Source organism: Bidens hawaiensis, unplaced genomic scaffold, assembly GCF_021521415.1.
Source record: "Bidens hawaiensis isolate Kalapana, Puna unplaced genomic scaffold, B.hawaiensis_p1.1 tig00004105_1, whole genome shotgun sequence".
Taxonomy (NCBI): Eukaryota; Viridiplantae; Streptophyta; class Magnoliopsida; order Asterales; family Asteraceae; genus Bidens; species Bidens hawaiensis.
Window position 1 is genome coordinate 397729 of NW_027491242.1, and position 10033 is coordinate 407761.

At 35.3% G+C, this 10033-nt stretch overlaps 2 protein-coding genes across 2 annotated transcripts; one reads left to right on the forward strand and one right to left on the reverse strand.

Moving 5' to 3' along the window:
- The first annotated feature begins 334 nt into the window (after positions 1–334).
- On the forward strand, positions 335–2630 carry LOC143625390 (serine racemase-like). Its single transcript, XM_077095728.1, has 6 exons — positions 335–537; positions 619–705; positions 1111–1341; positions 1422–1495; positions 1581–1767; positions 2323–2630. The coding sequence occupies exons 1-6, from the start codon at positions 377–379 to the stop codon at positions 2567–2569; spliced, it is 987 nt and encodes a 328-aa protein (XP_076951843.1). The 5' UTR covers positions 335–376; the 3' UTR covers positions 2570–2630.
- A 738-nt stretch (positions 2631–3368) lies between these two features.
- LOC143625482 (uncharacterized) lies at positions 3369–8000 on the reverse strand. The gene is made up of 13 exons (XM_077095797.1): positions 7783–8000; positions 6510–6937; positions 6111–6228; positions 5913–6011; positions 5542–5808; positions 4805–4912; positions 4644–4715; positions 4465–4551; positions 4328–4399; positions 4160–4246; positions 3968–4075; positions 3814–3882; positions 3369–3727 (listed from the first exon to the last, which is right to left on the reverse strand). Exons 1-13 carry the CDS (start codon positions 7972–7974, stop codon positions 3620–3622), a joined length of 1815 nt encoding a protein of 604 aa, XP_076951912.1. The 5' UTR covers positions 7975–8000; the 3' UTR covers positions 3369–3619.
- Between the last annotated feature and the right edge of the window lie 2033 nt (positions 8001–10033).

Here is a 10033-nt window from a genome sequence, read left to right on the forward strand (position 1 = left end):
ATATCTTTGTAATGGGTAGTTTATTAAGTAGTGGGTCGGTTATGTATCTTGGCTATATAAGCTGCTAGTTCTTATGTGTTAGGAATTATGAATGAAAATATTATGATTTGATTAAATCAAAGTCTCTTCCAAAAATCTACAATTTCTATTCTTGTTTCTTTCTATTTTCTTTGGACCATTTGATTAACGATCGAGATTCGTATCACCATTTGATCCGACCCGTTTGCGAGTCCCGGTTAAAGTTGATATTTTTAATCTAAATAATCTAAATAATAATAATAATAATAATAATAATTACATGTACTATGTTCATCTTCCAAACACTAGATCTCTTTATCTTCTTGATCTGATCTCGCTTAAAACAAAAACAAGAAGCATGGAACAAGATAAGAAATATGCAGCTGACATCAACTCAATAACCAACGCACATGCTTTAATAAAACCTTATGTTCATATAACTCCTGTCTTGTCTTCAGAAACCCTAAACACCATTGCTGGCAAATCTTTATTTTTCAAGTGTGAATGCTTCCAAAAGGGGTAACACATGTTTTTTTTTTATATTTTCTTTTAGCATATTTCTTGTTCATCACAATGACCATTTTTTTTTATGGTTATCAGTGGAGCTTTTAAATTCAGAGGTGCATCAAATGCTATCTTTTCTCTTGATGAACAACAAGCAGCCAAAGGAGTTGTAACTCATAGCAGGTATTATTATTATTATTATTATCATTATCATTATTTAAGTCAAACATACAATTTCAAGAAAATACTGTAGTTTGCAAGAATCCTTGATTTTGGAGAAATTGTGCAAATATGATAAAAAAAAATACATTATCTTTAATATTCTTTTTGGTTCAAGATTACTCATTTCAGCATAAAGTTTGAGTTTAAGTTAATTATCTTTTTTTAATTTTTGTATATTATGATAATTTAAGTCAAACAATACTAATTTCAAGAAAATCATGTACTTTGCAAGAATGCTTGATTTTGGAGAAATTATGCAAATGCGATTGAAAAAATAATTCTTTTTGGTTCAAGATTACTCATTTTAACATAAAGTTTGAGTTTTTGATAGTTAATTCTGTTATTTAAATTTGCTTGTATATCTAGTGGTAATCATGCTGCAGCACTGGCTTTGGCTGCAAAACTTAGAGGAATTCCTGCGTATATAGTTATACCGAAAAACGCTCCAAAATGTAAAGTCGAAAATGTAAAACGTTATGGAGGTCAGATCATATGGAGTGAGGCTAATATGCAATCTAGAGAAGAAACTGCAAACAAAGTATTACACGAGACGGGTGCTGTTCTTGTTCATCCATATAATGACAGTCGTATAATAAGGTATTTATATAGTAATATACTAATATTTGATCTTTAAGGTATTTATAGTTTTATTTAACATTTTCTTGTTTTCTCTATAGTGGTCAGGGTACATTGTCACTCGAGTTTCTTGATCAGGTCCCACAACTCGACACGCTAATAGTTCCAATAAGTGGTTTGTAACTTTGTATATTCTACTATCATATCATCTATATCTATAAACTTGTTTGGTTAGTTTCCTTATTTCGTCAAATATGCAGGTGGCGGTTTGATATCTGGAGTCGCGATTGGAGCCAAATCACTGAACCCTGCCATACGGGTCGTGGCTGCTGAGCCAAAAGGTGCAGACGATGCTGCACAATCCAAAGCATCCGGTAGAATAATAACCTTGGCTCAAACCGACACCATTGCAGATGGGCTTCGAGCTTCCCTTGGAGATCTTACTTGGTAAACTTTAAAGCATACATTAAAGTATTAAACTCGACAATCACACACATAATTAGGGGTGTGCATGAAACCGACATAACTGATCCGAAACCCATAGAACCAAACCGAAAAGGCCGAACTGAAACAAAAACTGACGGTTTGGTTTTATGTTTGTGTAAAATCCGAACTTATGGTTCAGCTTAAATATATTAAGTAATTTATAGGAATCTAATTAATTTATAAGAATTTATTATTTTTTATAGATTTTTATTTTTTATTTTAAGTAATTTTTAAGAATTTAATGAATAGGCAGCTTAAATACTTAAGCCCAAATGTATAATAATCAACTACTTATTAATTAAAAAAAAATGATTTAGGCCCAAATTCATTATTGTTTGTCCAAAGTTTTCAAGCTCAAATGGCAAGGCCGAAAAAACCAAAACCGAATGGTTTTCAAAAATTCAAACACCGAAGTTTTGGTTTTAGCCTTAAATCGACCCAGACTGAACCGTGCACATGCCTACACATAATTATTATAATAATAATAATAATAATAATAAGTGTGTATTTATGCAGGCCCGTTGTACGAGATCTTGTTGATGATATTATAACTGTTGAAGATAAAGAGATAGTTGAAGCCATGAGATATTGTTATGAAGTACTTAAGGTTGCAATCGAACCTAGTGGTGCTATAGGCCTTGCTGCAGTTCTTTCAGACAAGTTCAAGCAAAGTCCTGTTTTTAACGATTCGCATAATATCGGCATTGTGCTTTCGGGTGGTAATGTGGATCTCGGTGTGCTATGGGAATCATTGAATCGCTGATGATTTGTACATTTTATTCAACTAGAACATTTGTAGCTTAAATCCTAAGTTGGAAATTGAAAGAATAGTGACTAACCAAGATTATATTAAAGATAGTAACCATTCGCGAGACGGTTTTTATGTACTGCGCATGAGCACTTGATCAGTTTTTGAGTTCTTGTAAAACTTTGCAGTTAGGACTGTAAATGAATCGAGCGAACGGTTCACAAACGGGAAATCTTGTTCGTGTTCATTCGTTAAGAAATTTAACTTGTTCACGAATGCAAACGAACATGTCCTGTTTAAGAAAAAAAATCCAATATTCTTAGTCCAAAACAGTAAATATAATAAATCACCTTAATTAGATGTAAAGTTAAGCACTTGAGATAATAATAATCATAAACATAATCATCCCCTTAATCGGTGGTTTTATTCTTATGATGTGAACTAAGCGCAAGTTAAACTTGTTAGTTAAAGCAAGACTTTATAAAACAGACCATTAACGAAACAAACTGAACATAAACAATAAAATTAAAAAAAATTAAATGCTAGGTTGATTATTACAAATAAAATATAATCAAAAAATAAAACAAACCTTTAACTAACGAACATAAATGAACACTTTACCGAACGTTCACGAACATAATCTTTGTTCATCTTCGTTCATTTAACTAAACAAACAAAATTTTGTGTTTGTGTTTGCGTTCGTTCATTTATAAACGAACTTCCCGCCGAACGATTCACGAACTGTTTGCTTGCTGAACGTTCTGTTCGTTTACAGCCCTACTTGCAGTCATTAATAGAGCTCAAGAGAATATATAAAACTCGAAAAAACTTTACAATCGTTTGTTATTTCGGTCAAAAAATACATGTATGAACACTATAATGCATGTTTAACATCCTTAAAACCATGTGTGTACTTGCATAACTTCACAGGTATACCCAACACTATTGCAGGTCACAAAAATGATTCTTTTTAACAATCGGAGCCCGGTGTAGCCTGACAATGAGACCATGGTCTACCTTCAGGGCTCAAAGATGATTGAACCAACTGTACAATAACTAACTTGACTAAATATAAAATGCACATTTGTAATTTGTAATTTGTAATTTTCTCTTGTCGCATAACAAAATCGCGTGCATCATCTCCTCTGTATCTAGCCATGTCTGCACCATTACCTACCCAAAACATAAACATAAACATGTCATTTACTCATTTACAACAAATATAAAGTTTGACTTTTGAAAGTCAAATATAAATATACCTCTTGTACTTTATTTCCAGCTCGAGCTAGCAATTTGTACTCGTTCTGGAACATGGATGCCATATAAACCTGCCCATAAATTTCATTAAATACCAGATACGTAAAAGCAACGAAAAACATACGCAAAGATTTTTTCTTTAAAAAAATATATTACTTGAAATGTTGGGGTCAAACCGGGGCTCAAGAAAAACCGCCCTTTAGTTACTGACTCAATACCCTCGTATCTCTGCAGTCCTTTGACAAGTAATTCAAGATCGGTCCACTGTCAAATTTATACGTGATTATAGTTAAAATAACAACTTGAATGCACAAAATTAGTAGAAGCAAGTGGAATGACTAAAATAACCTCGTCTTCAGGTTCTGTGTCAGATGTAGCATCCGAGACAGTATTATGACCGATAACAGCTTCCAAAGACTCGGTCAACGGGTCTGGCTGCCACAAGATAACCATCATACTATAGCCACCATCATTATAAAATATTGAAAGTATTGAAGAAACTAGAAGATAAATTACCGTTATTTCTTTCAAAGATAAGAATATGCGTTCGAGTGAAAAATCTAACTGATGAACTTTTGCTGCTACCATCTGTAAACAAAATGATTTTAATTATTTTGTTACAATAGTTATATTTTTGGAAAGTTTTCGTTTACCTGCCCAATCTTGAAAGATGATGTGGCGTTCGAGGTGGCATCCCATGAAACTTCTGTCTGGTGAATCAATGCAGGCACTCCTTCAATCTATATTATTCAAGTAATAATGCTTTGAAAACAAGGTCTTTAAAAAAGAAATATTATGTGACGAGTACCCTTACGAAAGAAATGTTACTTGCCTCGACGAATATTCCGAAATATGAAATCTTTTTTATGCAACATGTCACTATATGTCCAACTTTAAGCTTAGCCTGCAAATTCATAAAAAGAAGATCTCAAACTCAACATAATGTTATGTGAAATTAAGTCACTTTTAAAAAATTACTGTCTAAAATTTTACCATGAGGTTTCGTTTTCTTTGTATTGACTCTTCTTGTTCTTTTGGCTTCACAGAAAATATTAGCTTCCGAGATTCTCGGTCGGCTAAAATCACATTTACTTTGATTTTCTGCAAAAAGTCAGTATCTTTATGTTTGTTAATATTACTATTATGCCCTCGATCCCACTGGTTAGCAGGGTATTGGTGAGTCTCGTGAGTTTTCTGTTAACGGTAGACTTGTAAACGAACCGAATGAACACAAACAGAGCATGTTTGTGTTTGTTCGCTTAACTATAACCGAACAAACGATCGAACATGGGCAATTAAACGAAAAGGGTTCTCTTGTTCACATCCATTCATTAAGAAAAAGAACACGTCCGTGTTTGTGAACGTTTATGTTAGTTTGTTTTATAAACGAACGGTTCACAAACGAACATAGATGAACAAACATAACTGAGCTAAAACTAGTTAAAAGTAAAGTGCAGAACCGTGTGTTGGGCCTAAAAGTTATTAAAACTAGAACAAAGTTGTGAGGGGCCAACAAATTTTAAATGAATATATTAATGAACTTAAATGAACGAACGAGACATATGTTCATGTTCCATGTTCGTTTGTTTAACTAAATGAACAATTTTTTTTTGTAAATGAACAAACTTCCCGTCAAACGGTTCATGAACTGTTCACTAATGGTTTGTTTTGTTTAAAAGCCTAGTTAACGGGTTCTCACGGTTACCAAGAAAATAAAGATGTTCTAATACCTGACCAACAAAGGTTGACAAATATTCAAGTTTCTCTTGGTTATAAATTGCAAGAAGATCCTCAAGTTCCATATGTGGCGATATTTCCCCCTCAATCTTTTCAAAATCTACACTTGCAGCATCAAAGTTTCCAACAACGCCTAAATTCTTTCTGTATGTAGCGGGATCAAAGCCTTTGTTCTTCAACCAAGATTCAAAAGCTAAAAACTTCCACTTAGTGGCAAGATATCGATATGGCAAAAACCCTATCAAAGAGCCAAAAGAAACCTGTAAACAAAGGGCAAAATATAAAATGAAGAAAAAGTAAAAAAAAAAAAAAAAAATCTTATTAAGGTTGCCAGATCAGCAGGTTCTGTTTTATGAACACTTACAACAAACCCTCGGGTGCTACAACTTATCAACTCCACTTCTCCTCTTCCTGTAGTCTTTATCATATCTTGAGCCCGTTTCCCGTCCGTATCTTCACCATCCTATGATTGTATCACTTAGAATTCAGATTTTATTAATTCATATCTTGAAATGGAAAAATGAGCAGGTCAGAAATAAAATATGATAAATAATAATAATACCTTTAAGAACATTCCTGAAAGCGAGTTTTCACGTGTAACGAAATACGGCATTAGATTCTCAACCTTAGTATTCCTTCCACCAATGCCAAACATCTCTTTCACGGGTTGGCCTAACGACCTATAACAAATCAAAAGTACAAAATGTATATAAAAATGTCGGGTCAGTTAAACCAAAAACACTTTTTTGTCCAAAAGATTTGAACTTTATGCACAAAAATAGCGAGCCAATGATTTTAAAGATTACATAATTTCAATAATATTAATCAAATTTTATGCACAAAATGATGCAAGAAGTTTTGTGCATCAAACATACCTTTTGAGCATCTTTGACCCCTTTGACCCGTTTCGCTTTAAGCTTAAAAATTTCAACAATTTGACCCGTTTGAGATAAAACCATACCTCTCAGGTCGTCCTTGCAAGGTAGCATCTTGAGATAGTTCTGAGACAGAATCGGTTGTTACATCCTTACTTTCCTGTGGCTGGTCAAGATTTCTTGATCTTGAACTTCTGTTAACTTCATAAGTTTGGTCAACTTTTTCGGTTGGTAGTGTACTTTCTTTAATATTAACTATCGGCTCTACTTCTTGGTTTCTCATAAGAGGTTCAAGATTCTTCACCAATAACATATGACTAAACCGTCCCATGTCATCTTCTTTACCTATTTGCAGAGATAAATTAGGTTTTAGGGTCAAACTTGATGACATCTTTGTATCATCATCATCATCGAAAGCAGTTGACTTCCATAATATAACATTTGGAGTCTTCGTAAGTGGTTGTTTACGTCTCCTTCCTTTGTCATATTCCGGGTTTGATTTTCTATCTTTTATCTAGGAAAGACACATAAAAGCATAGTAAACTAATACATAATCATAGCAAACTATACGATGGCATATAGCATCATGATTAATGAAGTAATTTTCCATACTAATAATGAAATATACATATCAATATTGAAGTTGAAGACAAGTTTTTAGGGGTGTAAACGAGCCCGAGCTTGGCTCGTTTCGAGCTCTTTTTCTAAAGCTTGAGCTCAGCTCGTTTCGAGCTCTTTTCTAAAGCTCGAGCTTGGTTTGTGAGTCGTTTTTTATGCTTGGTCTTGGCTAGTTTATTACTTAACTAATTTATATACATTTATTTTATATATAGTGAGAAACACCTTAACAAGCTTAAGCTCGGCTCAAGCTTGTGTGTAGTACCTTAGTCCTTAAACGAGCCAAATCTCGGTTCAATAATTAAATGGTTTTTATTTGAGGCTCGGGCTCGGATCGAACCTGGTAAGGCTCGCCTCCTTTCAAGCTTTGTATTGATCTGATCTCAAGCAGCTCGCGAGATGCTGGCTCATTTGCAGTTGCACCCCTACTTTTTTCAACTCTTCATCATTTCAAGATTCAGTTTAAAGACATCAAAAGCCTATGCTTTTATAGAGTTTAAAAAAATCAACCACATTACTTCAAACAACACAAATACAGTATCTTTTCAAGATTTTCAATCAAGAATCCCAAAAAGCTTTCTTTTTTTTCACAAATACATTCTAAATTAATAATTTTTAATAATGCTCAACCAAGAACACAACAAGAATCACTATTTATCCCAATTTCAAAATACCCAAATCAAATTTACCTACAAAACTGACAAATATGGAAAAAAAAAAAAAAAAAAAAAAAAAACTGACCTTGGCAAGAATAAGTTTAGGGTTTTTACCAATTAGTTTATCAAACTTAAGCTCCATTTGGTCCCAATTTCCTGCAAAGACTACAACTTTTGTATATTGTTTAAGAGGGTATTTAGAGGCTTTTGGGTTAATATAATAATTATAAGGTATGGAGAATCCAAAGCTGGAAGCTTTAATGGTAGTCAGAGACATGTTTTAAGAGATTAGTGTGTGTGTGTGTGTGTTTGTGTGGTGTCACTCACTGTATGTGAGTAGGAAGAGTGTTAGGCTGAGGGGTGTGGAGCGCGAGAAAGGGCGCGTGAGGCCATCTGCTCGCGCCCCGGGGCGCGAGCACCACACCACCGAGGCGCGAGAGGGGCGCGAGAGGGGCGCGAGCGCGGATTTCCAGGCGAGCGCAAGGGTGATCGCGGGAGATGAGAGAGGAAAAGCTGGTGGGCCCACCCAAAAGAGCCGTTGAGCTCGGGTTTTTTTTTTAAAAAACCTTTACAAAATCCTATATAATACCCCTAAATCAACCCATTTTAACCATATCAAGCACAACTTCAATCTCCAAACTCATATATAATATCCCAAACTCCTTTATAAAACCCAAAATTTTTTTCCTATATATAACCCATTTCATATAAATCAATTACCACAACTTCAAAAAAAAATCCAAAAACAACCCATCGTCCCAATTTTTTTTTTAAAAATAATGTCGTCGTACTCGTCTGATTCCGACTCCTCCGAAGAGGATGATTTGCTTCTTCATGTAGGGGGAGTTTTGACCGCAACCGTGGTCAATCTCTTGCAAAATCAAGCCCATCAACCCCGACTCCCGAGGGTTAGAGCACCACCTCGTGATCGTGATCGATCGGGTGCTAACGATACTTTGATGAGGCATTATTTTAGCCCTCAACCGGTATACGCGGACTCGGATTTTCGAACTCGTTTTCGAATGAGCAGGCAATTGTTCACGCGTATAGCGAGTGATTTAGAGGCACGGTATCCCTTTTTTCAACAAAGGGAGGATGCTAGGGGTCTTCCCGGTTTTACCCCTCTTCAAAAATGCACGGCTGCTATCCGTCAATTAGCGTACGGCATCTCGTCGGACGCTTTGGATGAGTATTTACAGATGTCGAAAAGGGTTGCACGTGAATCCCTTCATTTTTTCTGCCAAGGTAAAAAACATTAATTTTACTTTTTATTAAATATTTATTACATTTTGTAATACATATTGTACGTAGGAGTCATATCGACTTACGCTCGGAGATATCTGCGTAAACCTACAACGTATGACATCCAACGCATATATGAGGTGCACGCAGAAAAACATGGTTTTCCTGGGATGCTAGGTAGCATCGATTGTACGCATGTTGGATGGGCTATGTGTCCAACGGCCTGGCAAGGTCAGTTCCACCGTGGTGATCATGAAGGGCCGACCCTCATACTTGAGGCGGCGGTGTCACAGGATCTTTGGTTTTGGCATGCTTTTTTTGGTGTTGCTGGGTCAAATAACGACCTTAATGTTATCGATCAGTCACATTTGATCAACGACCTTATCGACGGGGTTGAACCACCTCAATCTTTTGTTGCAAATGGAGACCTCTTCAAGTACGGGTACTATCTGGTCGATGGTATTTACAACGAATGGGCTGTGTTAGTTCAAGCTTTTACAGATCCAATCGCCGACAAACGGAAGTATTTTACGAAGAAGCAAGAGTCTGCTAGAAAAGATATTGAAAGAGCTTTTGGAGCTATAAAAAAACAATATTATGTTCTGGCGAACCCGATACGTTATTGGACTCGGGAGAGGATAATGGACGTCGTCTACACGTGTCTTATCCTACACAACATGACGTTAGAAGACGAGGGCAAAGCTATATGCCAAAACTACCAAGGTGACATTCCGCCACAACCGTCCACAATCAGTGATCAACAAAAACTTCATAACATAGCAAATATCAAGAGCCGTGAGATACACGGGGGTCTTCGACATGAGTTGGTTGAACATTTGTGGGCGAGGCGACCAGATGATCTTGTATTAGATTAGTTTTATTATTAAATATTATTGTTTGTTTAATTTTTAGTATGTTTTTTTTTATTATGAATTTTCAAAAAAATGTGTGTTTTTTTAAATAATTTCTTGTTTTTTTAATAATACGTTTTTTAATACATTTATAAAAAAATAAAAAAATAAACCGCTCGCGCCCCCTCTCGCGCCCCTCCACACCAGGGCCAGGGGCGCGAGCACCACAACCAACACCCATCT